The following is a 15,583-nucleotide window of genomic DNA, read 5'->3' as shown; positions in this document are numbered from 1 at the left end:
AATCACATTATTGTTTTAAACATAGTACCATTATTTATAGTTGAAGTCAGTCTAAAAACTTATAGATAAATCCCCTCCCACATTATGTAGTATTGAATTCTGTAATTTTAACAATATTATTTCTAATCCTCCGTAGGAAATTTTTTATTTTATTGTTATTTTATATAAAATAAAAAAGAATTTGCATCTTTTGAAATAATTATTAAAATTTTCAAGTAAATCTCACAAGCTAAGTTTGTTTGTTTCAAATATAACCTCAAACATAGTGAAAAATACAAATTCTCTTTAAAAAAAAAAAGCAAGTTGATTTATTTCTCAGAATTTGCAAGCTAAGATACATATTAAAATATATATATATATATTTTTTTTTTTTTTTTGAACAATTTTAAGTAGAGAAACTCCTAAGCCAATTTAGCAAAACCAACTCACAATCCAGGTGATAAGATCCTTGGTTTCAGGAACGGAAATATTTTAAGTCGATGCTGCCTACTACATCACCACCCGCTGCTCACTTCAGTGTTAGGTGATAGATATAACTTCATATTTCTCACGTTTTTTACGCCACATATCTAATACAACCATAAACCACCATAAATATATTAGTATACGACATGGTTGGAGAGTGAATTAATTACAAGTCATTGTGATTACTCTGACCCACTGCGTTAAATTAATATGATTAGTCTAGTTCTAATTGCAGACTCCATGAAGACGATAAGGACTAAACAAATAAAAGCCTTGGGGGGGGAGACGGTCTTACTTAGAAAAAAAAAAAAAACTAATAAGCGCATCATCATCATCATCATCTCTCCTTAACTGAAAAACTACATATCCCGAGCTATTTTATCTATAAAGGAATGTCTCGAAAACACACACAGATAATAACAATACTCTTTGAGTCGGTGAACGTGACGAGCATCTAACGATCTCCATCATCACCATCAAAGACAGCTTATGAGAAACAAAACTGTTGCTTACTAGAACAACCCTATGAAAAATAGTCACTGCACTGAACCATTCTTTTTATCATATATCCTTCCAAGGAAATGGATGCAATAAGCAACTCCCAACACTTCGATTCAAAATAAATAGACAATAGAAATTCACAATTTTCAAAGACACTATTTCCCACCTCAGTGTTCGCTAAACCAATACAATACCTAGCCAAAAACTAAAATTATAAACCTAGGAAATGAAGTACTGAATGATCAATCCAGAACAAAATTTCAAAAATAAACAAGAAAGAAGCATGCCCACCTGGCACAGAAACAGGACCATACAGAAGCACTGGAAGAACCAACTATGTCAAGAGATACCCAAAAAAGGGGATAAAATAAATGATATCTTACAAATTGAAAAATAAAAAATGTATATGTCCTTAAGGCACCTTTTAACCCGGATTTCTTTAATCACCTCGGAAGATATCCCCTCCCTTCTCCCCCTTCTGCATGAAGTTCAGTAAGATTAAGCAGGGCTTCCTCATTGTGTTCTTTTCTATATTGCCAAGCCATGACACAGAGGCCTAAATACATATTCTTCCAGCTGGTAAAGTCATATACCTGAAGGCCAAGCTCGTACTTTCTCTCCCATAAAGGTCAGAGGTGTCTGTATTTGTGTGTGTCTCTGTTGTCTGTCTTTGTCTGGACAGTCCAATCAAGGACTGCCTCTTAGAACTCTCATCATTTCTCTGCCTGGTGCCCAGTATAGAAAATCTGACTGGAACTTAACTTTAGGCACCTGCATCGAAAGTTAAACCTAAAATAAATAATCAAGAAATAGTTAGCAAAAAAACTTTAACAACTTCCTATTAGGTCAGTATTACCTGCTCTCCTCTTTCAAGTTTTCCTAAACCACTCTAACAGTCAAAACGGATTAGATACAAACAAACACAAACAATGACTACGGAGTTTAGACCAAGAGCCCATGAATCTTTCATGGAGCAGACACACTCCGCTGCTCTATGGAGGGCCAAGGATGTTGGTGGCCATGTTATCATTTTCCTTGATACTATCTACTTATTCAAGGGATTCCATACCAATCCATTACTATCTACTTATTCAAGGGATTCCATACCAATCCATTGCCTTTCTATCTACTTATCTAAAGAGAGTAATCTTAAAAATATTGCCTTCACAATCTGCCCATCCTATCAAACAGCACTCAGAGGCTAGAAGAAGAGTTCTCAAGTAATTTTAGTGGATATCGAAAATCTGGGCTTTTAAAAAAATATATATATATAGAAAGGATATCTACATACTGACATGAAAATCAGTAAGTAAAAAAGCACCAGGCAGGTCTAGTCTACTGTTAAGTAAAGAAAGTAAATGCCATAGTATTTCAAAACTTTTCAATTATCTTTAAAATCTATTGTCTTCTCGACCCATCCAGCCATTGCAAATTGGATTGACCAATCACTAATTTATACATTTCAATAGACAAGCAAGATATGGATGCCAAACATAACCCAGAACAGCTTACCCAGTTGAGCTTAGAAAGGAGCCTCAAGTGATTCATCCCATACTTCTGCACTTCCATTAGATGCATCTTCAACGTCTTCTTCCATTGAGAGCCTGATATATTCTCTATGAGCAAAACGATCCCACTCTGTCAATGTAGGATTCTCACGCTCCTGTTTTCATTCAACATGCAAATGTTAACACAAAATCCTGTACACCAGAAGACTGCTGAAACAGTTTCACCAAAGGAATCATCAAACATAATAAAAGATGAATTACATGTACCTGACGAATGAGAAACGGATCACGAGTTTCAAAGGCCATAAACTTATTCAGATTGAAAAGGATATTGAAAATGCTTCCTGAAAGTTTTGAACCTTTCAGGTCACGGAGAGTAACATAATTCTCATTCTGCAAAGGAAAAACACCAATTTCAGAAACAGGCAATGGTGCCTTAAAATGAATTTTTCCAAGGGCCAGGGAAGCATCTTCTTGGAAACCAAGGATCAGACATTACTAAAGGTTTGAGCCATGCCAAGCAATTAGTTAAAGCATATGGATACTACAACTTAAAGGAAAACGTACAAAGAATTCATTCCATGGTTCCAGTAAACCTATTCTGGGGACACTTCCATCAGCAACCTATAGTGCAGAAGATGGAAATACCCCATTGAAAGTGAAAAGTGGCTGGGGAATCCATCAAGCTAAGATCAAAATAATGATGAAAATGACAGACCGACATGGATGCTTACTAAGAACGGTTCTTTCATGATAAAATCACGGTAATGGTGGCTGGTCATGAGAGCTGATGACGCTGGGTTGTTTCCCACAAGCAGATACGGAAAGTCAAAATCCCTCCTAGGGTGTCTTTTTTTGCTTGGGAGGCTACTAGAGAATGCATTCTTACCATTGGTAAATTAAGAAGGAGAGGGCAGGCGTTGGTGAATACGTGTTTTATGTGCCTGAAGGCAGAGGAGAGCCGTAACCATCCGTATGTCATGGTGTCCCACTGTTTTTGAGCTCTGCATGTTGGTGTATAGGACATTAGGGAGTACTTGAGTAATGGCAGGGTCGGTCAGAGAAGAGTTGTGGGCGTGGGGGTTTCTGAGAAGTATGTGTTTATTTGCTGATATTATTCACTTACCATTTTGTGGATGGTATGGAAGGAAACGAACAGGAGGGGCTTTTAATGGTGTTGATGATTCTAAAGATTTTGATATCCTAAAGAATAGATGGTTTAGGACCCTAGAGCTTTTGTTGATGGGTTGGTCACTAGTGGTCATGGAGGCTTTTAGAAATTTTTGCTTCATAGCGGCTGAGTTGTAAATTGTTGTATATGGGTTGCACCTCATTGGTGCCTATAGTAATACAATTTACACTTTTTTTTTCAAAAAAATTAAAATAAAAATTGGAACTTGGTATGGAACACGAAATAACATAAGGCTGTCAAAAGGCAAATTGTCATTGCATGAACCTACATACATCTTAATTAATCAGGAAATAGTTAAAACAGTGATAAAAGGTGAAAGACACACCAAAGGCCCAATCATGTCGATTATCTGGCACAGAATATCCTCAAAAAGCACAGGCTCTTGTGCCATGCATTCCATCCGGTGCAACTGCTCCTCATAAAAGAATTGCATCTCATTTCGTGTGATGATTCCATTTCCGTCCAAATCAATGCACTTGAACCTAATAAAAACATTGCAACATCACGAATATTCTGCAAAGAGTAGCAAGTACCCCATTTTCCCTTGAGAATTTGACAGATATGATGTCCATAAAAATATCTTACCAATATTCCAGACTAGGCTCGGACGACTTGTCCTCCTCTGCCAGTATAAAGTAGACAAAATCTTCATAGCCCATCTTTCCCTCAACCTTACTAGTGAACTTTCTAGGAATCTGAGTGATATTAAAGCATAGAAACATTTAGATTAAACATTACATAAGCAAAAAAAAAAAGAAGAGACGGGAGGAGAACTCCAACACTAAATACTCAACAATATAGACATGTTATGTAGCAGGTAAGTTGGCGTAAGAACAAATGTACGATCCAACTAACAATACCTGAGAGAAGATTCTATCCACAATTCGGTAGGTAAGTGCATGGTTACCATATCTGATAAGGTTCTCTTTGTCGATCAAGAAATCATGATCCGTGTCCAGTTCCCAAAACTTGCAGTATATAACATAAAAGTGTTCATATGAAAAGTACCTGTACAGATGATAGGAAGAGAAAAAAGGTCAACATGTTAATAATTGGATACCAGGTACATACATCACGTGCAAAAGAATACAACTATAAATGAAATTCCAGATCATCTAAGATCTCGTAATAAATGCATTTTGAATTTACTACTACACACAACTTGGACAGTCAACTGGTCTCTTTTACAAGCAGAATCCAAGCCAGTCTCTACCTCAACACTTTGTTGATATCTTCTTCTTCATCAGCATGTTGCATTGCATCAATAAGGTTTCCGCGTTTCAGCTCCCTGAAGGTAATATGACCATTCCCAGATCTATTTATATAGTAATATATTCTATATATTACAGTTTCAGCTGGTCCATCAGAATAAATATTTCAGTTAGAAAGCCGTCATAAGACAAACAGAATCTTTAATAGAATCAAGGAAATAAAAGAATCCAGATTTAGAATATCTCAAAGCCCAAAAGATGCTCATTGTGATCTAGGCTAGATTGGTTAGCTTTGTGGAACAGTTCTATTAAACCAACTATGCAAATTATTAAATTGCGGCAGTGCTACATTAGAATGGATATTCATAGGACACTTCTGTGACCTGCAACCCCTTACACTAAATTGTTTCCAAATGTCTCTTACCAATTTTATTTGACAAACCACCAGAGTAATATAACTTCATCTCTCCTGCCACTTTTATGGGGAAAATTTTCCGTGTAAAAAGAACACACATCATAAGCTACAAAATCAACATGGACAAGTAACACACGAGTTACCTCACATTCTATTGATAGCACCATATAACCTTAAGAGCAAGTTAATGCAAAAGGGCTAATGAAAGAGTTGTATGTTAGCAGCATGGGGGCTCAGAAGGAAGTACATGGCAATTTATTATTGATAATACCACCCTCAATGATGGTTCATTGGACCTAAGATACCAGGCTTAGATATAACCAAACCCGCTAATCTCTCAACACATCTCTTCTGGACCTAATAAGTTCTCCATTTCTACTTCCTTGTTAAGGCCAAGTAAGTGGAAAGCCTAAAGAAAGAATTATACTTAGCAATGTAAACAACAAGGATTATACACCATCAATGATGTTGAATTGGACTTTTTTACTGGGTTAACAAAGGTTCTCCAGACATCTCACATTGACCTACTATGTTCTCTATTTCCACTACCTTTTGCTCCATATCCTTTCTTCAGAGTTTCACATCTTTAACCAAAAATGACGTTACTTGTTTAGGAGCTTTTAACAAGTAATCATTTACAAAGTGCTATAGAAATAAAAAAACACACCAAGAATTTAAATGGGTTGAAAACTTTAGCAAAAGGTAGAGTGACCTAATTATCCAATCAACTTCTTTCTGCAAAATAACCCATTTTTTTTTTAAATAAAAAATGTAACGAATATATATTAACATGGTACCAAGAAAACAGGGGGTACCACCCATTACAAAAGAAAATAGCTCAATTTTTTTATACAACTGCAATTGGGCAAAAGGAAGCAATATGTTCAATAGCACCCTCTTGATGAAGAGCAATAACAAATTTGTAAATATCTATATTTGCAATTGGTGCCTAGTATAGAGTATTGCTTGTTTTTCTGTCAAAAATAACACCATTTCCTGATAGTATTATCTCAATTTGCAGCACATACTTTATATTTATAAAAAGAAAGTTGGTGGTTCTTTCTGTACTTACGGCTATACAGGTAGCATTTCAATGAGGTCCATTTATTTCCTTATTTATACCAAAGCAATTAGGTGACTAACTATCAAAATTCCAATGGCAAAAACATTAAAGGGGAAAAATGATTTAAAATAAATAAATCAAAGAAGTACAAAATCACATCAAAGGAAGAAATTTAACCTACCATATCTTTCCTGAAACTCAGGTGTGCTCTGCAAGAACTCCAAACCAGGATGAGTTGCCAAGAGCTCACGAAGAATGGGTTTAAAATCATCCTGTGAAGAAAAAGATAAACAATCTAAAAAGATAGAATGACCATGTAGGAATCCAACTTTTTACAGAAATCCAATTCCTATACAAATTGGTATCTTCATAGAAATCTCTCTATAAAATAGAATCATAGTCAACTTCTATAACTGGAAGTTTTTTTCCTTTAATAGAACTGATTTATATTTAGTTTTCTACTAAAAATCTCTCTAATCTTCTCCAATATGTATTCAGTTGTTGCAAGTTAAGTATCATGAATAAAAATTCAGTAAACAAAAAAGTTTAATTACAAATTTTCAAACTATAAGCAAGTCATGCACTTACAAAGAAGTTGCAAAAACCTTCAATTGCAAACAGGAGAGAGAGAGAGAGAGAGCGAGAGAGAGAGAGAGAGAGAGAAGAAGAAAAAAAAAACAATTGCAACTGCTTTCTAGATTTCTATTCAAATAAAATAAAAAGTTAAAATGCAGAGTAAATATGCAGCAAAACAGAAAAGCACCTGGAGAAGGTATTTGAGTTCAGGTTGCTTCAATATTGAAAATATTTGGGTTGCCATGTCCACCGTCAACATATTTCCATTGATCCAATAGTCAACAAATGCATCTCTGAAAATAGATCAAAAGAAAATCTAAGAACAACCATACTGCAAAAAGGACATTCTCTTTTCTTTTCTTTTTTTTTTTTTTTGAAATAAGCAAAAAGGACAATCTCATATCGATCTTCACAGGAAAAAGTGCATTTCTCCTTCTTTAGTGCTGATTCTTATGCATAAAAAATAGAAATCCATCTTTGTGACACCTAGCACTCTGATAAGGGAGGAAGACTCTTCAGAGAGCATGAACAGATCTTGTCCTTCACATATGCTTTCCTAAGTGGATCCAACCAACCACTAATGTACTGTATACCACCAGATTTCTCTTCTTCATATCCTTAATAGGTACTAGAATAGAACGAACATTCAATTTTGAAATATTATCCATTAATGTTCTAAAAAAAGTCACCCAGTTATTTCATGAATTTCCTAATCCTGGTGTAGTCATCTGCATTCTTCAGACTTGTATATACACTTATGTAATCAACTTCAAGATCCAAATCCCGAACAGAGCTCATGTATAAAGTTCAGGCATTGTCTCCTTTGTTCAAAGGTCATCCTCCCTTTGAAGGAGGTAAGTTAGGGAAGTTTATAAATACTTTTCCAACCTTTTTATGTAAAGTAACGCCTTACTGGTAAAGGCTCTTTTCCTTCCAAAGAATATATATCAAAATCTGAAGGGGAAAGAGGAGAAAGGAGAAACCAGGGGTAATTCAGACAGTTGAGCTGAAAGATCAGGAAAATAAAGGAACAAAAAATAAAAAGAGCAATTACCCTACATATGCCACCAAGTGGAATCACTTCAAAAAGAAGCCATACCTCGTTATAAAGCCTGTATTATTAACATCAATCTTTCTGAAAAGAACTGTGGAGAAGAAGGATGGCAGCTTGCATATTTCTTTAGTAACTAATTTGAATTCTGAAATAAAAAGAACAAAAATAGAATTAACATATTAGCCTAAGAAGCACTAACCAGGCTGATGTTTATAGCATCTAACCATGTATCTGCAGTCCATCTGGGTGGCCATAGAAAAATTGATTGATTTGATATAGACATCGGTCTTTTAGTTCATTTGGAGGCGGGCGACCATTTTGAAAGTAGAACTGCAAGATTTCAATTTACACAATGGCATTACCAACTACTTTTCCAAGGAAAATAAACTAGAAGCTAGACAGCAACCGGAAAATAGAAGATAGCAGCTTAGTATAAAAAAGCATCCAACCTGAGGTATCAACTCTTTAACAGGTTCACTAACCACTTTCAATGGAGAACCTAAATTAGAAGGACCAGCCCTCTGTTTGGTTATACGAGGGGAACCAGATGTACTCCTGGGTGAAAGTGGAGGGGCACTGCCAGCAGGAAACATAGAAGGTAATGAATGGCTTGTGGCCGTATTTGTACTAGAAGAGCCTCCGGGAGCATTCAAGGGAAGGCCAGCCTTTGCATCATTAAGCAATGATGTAACCTAACAAAATATAAGAATTAAGAAATGACCTCATCTGCAATCCTTGATTCAAAGAGGAATACCAAACAATAATATCATGTAATATATCGTATCCAGGAAAACAAAATAAGACAACATAAGTCGAGATACATACAGCAAATCCCCCTTTTAAAAAGTCAAATTTCCAAGTTCAACAATGGTGGTCAAGGTTATGAAATCATAGTTTGGTCATAGCTTGCATTAAAAAAAATTTCATATACAGCTTATAACATCATTTGTATGTAAAAAATAGATTTTGTATTTTGATTACATTGTTATAAATGAAAATATCTCCTGAGTCAAAAATATGAAGAACAAATCACATATTAGATATATTTATTTTGTGCACCTCCTTAGTACAATAAATCAGCAAAGAACTTCGCATGGCATCACATGGAAACTGCAGGTCGGTCCCTCATGAATTCTTCATATGGAAATCAAAAAGTAAATGAGAAGCTAGCCATATGCACATTCAACCAATATTTTCAATCAAACGCCGCCGCCACCAAAATTACAAATGCATTACACTTCACACAATTAAGAGGCCAAACTTTTGTGTTAAGTTCTGTTTTTTTTTTTCTTTGAAATAATGTTAAGTTCTGTTATAGACTGATAAGTCATTTAATTGCTCAATATTGGATGACCACGGATATACCTAACCATCGCAACATGAAAATAATGCATAAAGTAGCTCCTTTAAGAAACTTTAGTACTATTCACCTTCAAAGTTACTCATCATCGAAGGCATTTATTACAAATTCAAATCTAAAGCAATATATTTCCATTAAACTAAGAGGAGCCAAGAAAAGGGCACATCCATAGCAGGACGATCCATGTCTCAACATAACAGTATCCACGGGAATGGGCTGTGCACAGTCCGGTCCAGACCAGAAAACTAGAGTAGAACTGGTTGCTCTGTCCAGACTAGACCAAACAGAATAAAGTATGGTCCGGTCCTCGGTCCTGGAGTCTTAGGACTGGAAGAACCGGCCATTCAGGTCCAATCACAGTCTGATCCCGGTCTAGACCAAAACAATTAAAAAAAATTATATATAATAAAAAATTAAATATATATATATATATTTGAACCCCATTATATATATGTAAATCTTTTGTACATTGGTGGTATCCCCTTTTGATACCTTGTCAATATAATTCTCACACTTTTATTTCAAAATATATATATATGTACTAAGTTTTGGCAAAAGATTTAAGGACAAATGACTATTAATTTCTAAAATTTGGTACTTGTAACAATTGGTGCCTAATTTAGAGGTTTCATACTTTTGGTTTTTTGTTCTTGGGACATGATATAAAGTATTTAGAGGAATTTGGGATGGTGTTAGATCAATTGATTGAGATGTAAACAATGGATGCTGGAAAAATATGGATTATTTTCTGTAAAATCCCTATATCGACATCTTGAGAGAGGGATGGTGAATGCAGATTCTGATTTTCCATTCAAGCATGTTCGGAAGACCAAAGCGCCGCCAATAATGGCTTTTTTAGCTTGGGAAGCTTGTAGAGGAAGTATACTGACTATAGGAATGCTCATGAGGACGGGAATATGCATGGTTAATAGATGTTACTTGTGCAAATGCAACGCTGAATCTTGCAACCACCTTTTATTGTGGTGTCCGATGGTTTATGATTTATGGACATCCATTTATGGATTGATGGGAATCAAATGGGTTATAGCAGGAACGATTAAGGACAAATTGTGGGCATGGGCTAGATTGTGTAAGAAGAAAAAACATTTAATGCTCATTCCATTATCGTTAATGTGGGCTGTGCGGAAAGAGAGAATTCTAGAGCTTTTAACAGGATTGAGAATGACTTTAACATCATTAAGAATAGATGGTTTTATACTTTTAGTTTTTCGTTCTTGGGACATGATACAAAAGATTGAGTAATTTGGATTGGTGTTAGATCAATTGATTGAGATGTAAATGATGTAAAATGGGTGGTACCCCCCTTGGTACCATTGTTATAATATTTCTTTTTATTTCAAAAAAAAAAACAATCGGTTCCTAATTTTTTTTGTTATAATTTGATTCATGATTTTTTTTATTTGTTTGAAACATCAAGTTTCCTTCTATATTCTAATCGAAAAAGTTAAAATAGTTAGATCGCGTTTGAATACCTTAAAAGTTAGTTCAAAATAATGATTTTAATTAGTTAATTGGATTAATAAATTAATAATAATTTATTAATTTATTAGAGTAACTTTTGTAAAGACACCTAGATGGGAGATCAAGCTTTATCCTCTCAATTCCTTCACTTGTTTAACCTTTCATGAAGCAATAATACCCCATCTCACAATTCATTTCCATCAGTGAGGGATCATGGCCTAGAACTTCCATTTTCACCTATAACCTTTCGGATAGGAAGACCCTTTAATTGCAAAATCTATTGGGATTATTGAATCTGGTTCACCTATCATCCCAATCAAACACTAAAACCTAGTTTTTGGAACCATTAAATATACGCATTCAAGTTTTTCTTCATACATCTTATCAAACCATCTGTTAAGCTAGTTTCAAATTGCTAAAGCGTTTCAGAAAGCCCATGCTACAATTGTCCTATACGTATATAAAAGGCGATGGGATAAGGAAGGAAGCAAAACTATTGAGGAGAGAGGCCATCTTCACCCGTTTATAAACATTATGGCTTGCAAGGAGTGGAGGAATCGTCAATGATAAACACACACTTCTCATGAGCTACTGAGAGAATGAATTTCTTGGCAACCTTATGGGCAAAGCCACATGGATATTTCTCTGCAATAGCAATTTCTAATCTCTACTGGAATTGGGAGACTATCATCTTTCCTCATTATCTCATAATATACTTTATTTTATGTTGTGTTGATCTTTTCTCTTTTCTTTATTGATACAATTAGGAGGACACCTTCTCCTCTTTGAATTTGCTCCCTCTTTTTCACAATAAAACTTCTTTGTCTATCCAAAAAAAAGACTATGCATCTTAGTCAAAAGAGACACCAAAACCAACACCTTACCGAAAAAAAAAGAAAAAGTGATAGACAAGATCTCTAAAAACCTGAGTATTTCTATACAACAAAATAACCCATAAAACCAAAAACAATTGCCCTGCACCATAAAACCTTGACCTCTTTCCTCCTACCAGTGTCACTGGGAGGAAAAGATCAAAGTTACATACTTCTCAAGTTTACATATATTTTAAAAGATCCAACTCATCTTGATTGGGATGCAATTAATCAAAATCCAAAGGGTCTTAACCAACTTATCTTTAATAGGAGCAAAATAAAAGGTAAAATTCTCGAAAGTTCTTTCATTCCTCTCCGTCCGCGTAACCCAAAAATAGAGGGATGAGAGAAACTAAAAAGGAAAGATAGGGGAAAATCCAACTAGTCTGAATGCACCAAAAAAGATAATAATCAAAGAATGAGAACTACACTCCTTACATACAAAGCAAACAGGCATTGCAATTCCTATTCATATAAGGTTGTCCAAAGTCATCTCTCCTAACTGCCTCCAAAGGAAAAAAGAAAGTGAGGATCTATCTTCATTTACCAAATTTACTACCAAGGGAAACAATCTAGAATGAAAATAATTTAAATAAAGGTGGGAGACTAAATTGGCAGTACTTAATTAACTTCCACCATAAAAAGATAAATTCAAAAAGTTTCTAGTTGGAGAGGAAAATATCCAATACTAACTTCCTAAATAGAGACCTTTCTTTATAATTTTGTCATCATACACCATAGAACAATCCAAACCTTCGTCTACATGGCAATGGTAAAAATACTCAAGACAAGCCTCATGAGCACGTCCCTCAATCAATTAAATGCCAAGAACTAATCACATTACCATTTTCTCCAGTGAGCCTACTACCTCCAATCTCTAGCATCCACCTACCAGTCTGATGCCACAAATACCTCTCTCTTCTTGAAGCACCATCCACTAGCCTCCAACAATACTTGATAGCAATGATTTTCCTCCACATTGTTTTCTTCTCTTGCATAAACTGTCAAAACCCATGAGAGAAACATAAATCAAGCACAACAACAAATAACTTTAGGATTCTTCTCTTAGACCACAGATTATCAGATTGGCAAATGCCTTATTCTGCAAAAGGGTGGAATTGCCAATCAAGTATTTGGGATTGCCCTTAGGAGCTAATTATGAAGAAGTGAGAACTTGGGACACGATCATAGCAAAGTTTGAGAGGAGCTTAGCATGTTCGAAGAAAAATCTATTGTCTAAGGGAGGGAGGCTTACTTTAATCAAAAGCATGTTGGCTAACCTCCCCATTTACTCATGTCTCTCTTGATAATCACTGTGAGTGTGGCGAAGAGACTGGAATACATTCAATGCAGATTCTTATGGTGTGAGTCAGAAGATGGAATACATTCAATGCAGATTCTTATGGTGTGACTCAAAAGATAGAATGAAATATCATCCAGTGGGTGGGATTATATTAAAAAATCGTTGCATCAGGGTGGTTTGCGATTGTGATTGCTCGCAGATATGAACAAGGTACTCCAGAGAAGTGGCTTTGGCGGTCTATGAAAGAAATGACACTCTTCGGAGAAGGGTAATCGAGGCAAATTAGGTACGGTGGCTATGAGGATGGTATACCAGAAATTTGTCAAGAACGCATGGGAAAGAATTGTGAAAGACAATTTGTATAGGAAGGGATAAATTTCAGGATGCGTCAAATGGAGGGTTGGCAATGGGAGAAGAATCAGTTTCTGCACTAATCCTTGGTTTAGGGATGGAGCACTTAAAGAGCAATCCCTTCAGATTTTTGATGTTGTAGAAACAAAGGTATCGCAGTTAGTGAGTCCTTTAGATTCATCGAGGGAGCTCCGGAATGGCAAGTGGAGTTGATGAGAAACCTTAATGACTGAGAAGTTAATGAGTACGAGTCCCTTCTCAACTCTATATCCACAGTTTACTGAATGAGAGCAATGATCAACCAATTTGGAACCTAAGAGCTAAAGGTACTTACACGGTAAAGTCTTTCTACAACTACTTAAGAATGATTCCACTAAGATCTTCCGTACAAGCAAATTCGAAAGATGAAAGGCATAATACAACCTATTATCCAACTTGGAAAATGTTCTTCTTCAACCTCCTCTAACATATATCCATGCACCACCACTTTTAGCAAATTGTGACCACCAGTTATGCTCCAGCTTGTTACTTAGTTGAATGCAAGAAGAAGAAGCCATATACAAGCTATATGTGCTAGTAGCCGTAATCTACCTCTTATATCCAGTTGTTATCTGCCTAAACGATTGTCGTGGCACACACGACATGTCACAACAGTAAAAATTTCCAGTTCAACCACAATGCAATCAACATTTCAGACTGTAACCCAGCATCAGAACTTCATTCTAGTTCTCCAGCAGCCGCAATATCAGGGCTCAGCGTCCAGTGAAAAATTAATACTGTGGAACAATTGTTTTCAAAAGATATTACTGTGTAACAATTAAGGTAGCACTCAGCTACTAGCTCGTGAATGATGATTCTATAACCATACATGTCTTCTAAAATCTTTCAAAACTGAACAACAAAATCTAGTTTGTGGCTCTCTCTCTCTCTCTCTCTATAGGATCAGCTGTTTCTTAGCTGATACCTTACTTTCCACATTCTTCAGAAACCGAACCATGCAACTTCCATGTAAGTATGTAGAACTACAGTTGACATGAAAAAAATTCAAGTCAAATTCTGCTGCATGTTCTTATTTCCACAAAAGAAATTTCTAATTGCATACACGTGAAATTTTTTTCACTTGCTTCAGCTGCCTCAAAACATAAACGAATAGGAAAAAAGAGCGCAATTAAGTAAAACACCATAGAAGTGAACACACATCATAGTAAGAAACAATATCACATAACCAAATAACCCCCCAAAAATCAAATGCAACCTCAGTAACGGAGCAAGCAAACACGATCATTCAAATTGAACAAAATGTAAAGGAAGTACCATCCGGTTAGCTTCAGGAAGCGAAAGCCACTGCTCGAATAGCTTCTGCGCGAAATCAGGATTTGATTTCAAAGCCAGAGGAGACATCTCCGGTAGCTGCAACAAATCCGCGTCCAAACACGCCATATCTCCCACAAAAAGAGTATCCATGCTCATTCACATAACCAAATCAATAATCTCAAGCAGATCAGCCAAACCCTAGATGCCAAAAAAATCGACGCTCAAAAGAACCAACTCCTCCAATTCTTTTGATCTATATATAGAAAGAATTACTCAAACTTTATTTGAAACTCGATGAATGTGATTAAAAATACCAGATTCGGAGGTCTAGGAACACAAGTAACCCTAGATCTTCACGAAATTAAAAAAGAAACTCGTTCTTCGTTTTCATTTTTCTTTCTCTTCCTTCTATGAAGACAGAGAGAGGTAGAAGTGATTAGAGAGATCGGAAGTAAGAAAGAAAATGAAAGAAAATGAGGGGAAGTGAGAGAAAACCTTGTTGGAGAAAACGATGCGATTCAAGAGGAGATTAGCTACGAAAATGCAGAGGATTGAGTAGAGAGAGAGAGAGAGAGAGAGAGAGAGAAGAGAGATATGTAGCTTTTATTTTTCCTTTCTTTTTATTTTCCTGGAAAATAAATAAACACCTGAAAATGGTTAACAGAGGAGAGAGACACGTGTCCATGTGGGTTAAAGCGACGAATATTACACGGTTTCTGTCACGTGCGCGATCACGCGTAGTACTCTTGAAAGCATATAATATATATATATAATTGTAATTTTTTATAATGTAATTTTAAATATAAACTTAATCCAATTTAAATAAAAGTTCAAACAAATTCAATTTAATTTTGATGCAATAATTATGATTTACTAAACTAAAACAATTGAAATTTTGTTCGTATTAGGCTAATAA

General features: G+C 35.5%; 1 protein-coding gene across 3 annotated transcripts; it reads right to left on the bottom strand.

The window, feature by feature from the left end:
* Nucleotides 1-1,051: 1,051 nt before the first annotated feature.
* LOC110825984 (serine/threonine protein phosphatase 2A regulatory subunit B''beta) lies at nt 1,052-15,302 on the bottom strand. 3 transcript variants are annotated; one of them, XM_088221873.1, is made up of 15 exons: nt 15,163-15,302; nt 14,982-15,075; nt 14,668-14,865; nt 8,435-8,677; nt 8,210-8,315; nt 8,031-8,130; nt 7,119-7,224; nt 6,537-6,627; nt 4,880-5,021; nt 4,527-4,674; nt 4,252-4,361; nt 3,992-4,148; nt 2,742-2,867; nt 2,479-2,629; nt 1,052-1,737 (listed from the first exon to the last, which is right to left on the bottom strand). In XM_088221873.1, the coding sequence occupies exons 3-14, from the start codon at nt 14,821-14,823 to the stop codon at nt 2,489-2,491; spliced, it is 1,626 nt and encodes a 541-aa protein (XP_088077999.1). In that variant the 5' UTR covers nt 14,824-14,865; nt 14,982-15,075; nt 15,163-15,302; the 3' UTR covers nt 1,052-1,737; nt 2,479-2,488. The 3 variants fall into 3 exon arrangements, 2 of the variants coding, with proteins under 2 accessions (XP_088077999.1, XP_088077998.1); XR_015821308.1 differs by having other exon boundaries at nt 1,052-1,444; nt 1,560-1,737; nt 14,668-15,275; XM_088221872.1 differs by having other exon boundaries at nt 14,982-15,275.
* Nucleotides 15,303-15,583: the final 281 nt, after the last annotated feature.

This window comes from Carica papaya, chromosome 6 (assembly GCF_054855325.1).
Source record: "Carica papaya isolate Zhongbai chromosome 6, ASM5485532v1, whole genome shotgun sequence".
Classification (NCBI taxonomy): Eukaryota; Viridiplantae; Streptophyta; class Magnoliopsida; order Brassicales; family Caricaceae; genus Carica; species Carica papaya.
The sequence above is the reverse complement of the archived record's forward strand: the minus strand, read 5'-3'. Positions and strand labels throughout refer to the sequence as shown.

Excerpts from the sequence above, each read along its gene's own strand:
- LOC110825984 (XM_088221873.1), bottom strand. The coding sequence starts at position 14,823 with ATGAGCATGGATACTCTTTTTGTGGGAGATATGGCGTGTTTGGACGCG. Across the intron at positions 8,131-8,209 it reads AGATGGACTGCAGATACATG|AATTCAAATTAGTTACTAAA; the intron begins GTTAGATGCTAT and ends TTTTTATTTCAG. Across the intron at positions 4,362-4,526 it reads TGGATAGAATCTTCTCTCAG|ATTCCTAGAAAGTTCACTAG; the intron begins GTATTGTTAGTT and ends AATATCACTCAG.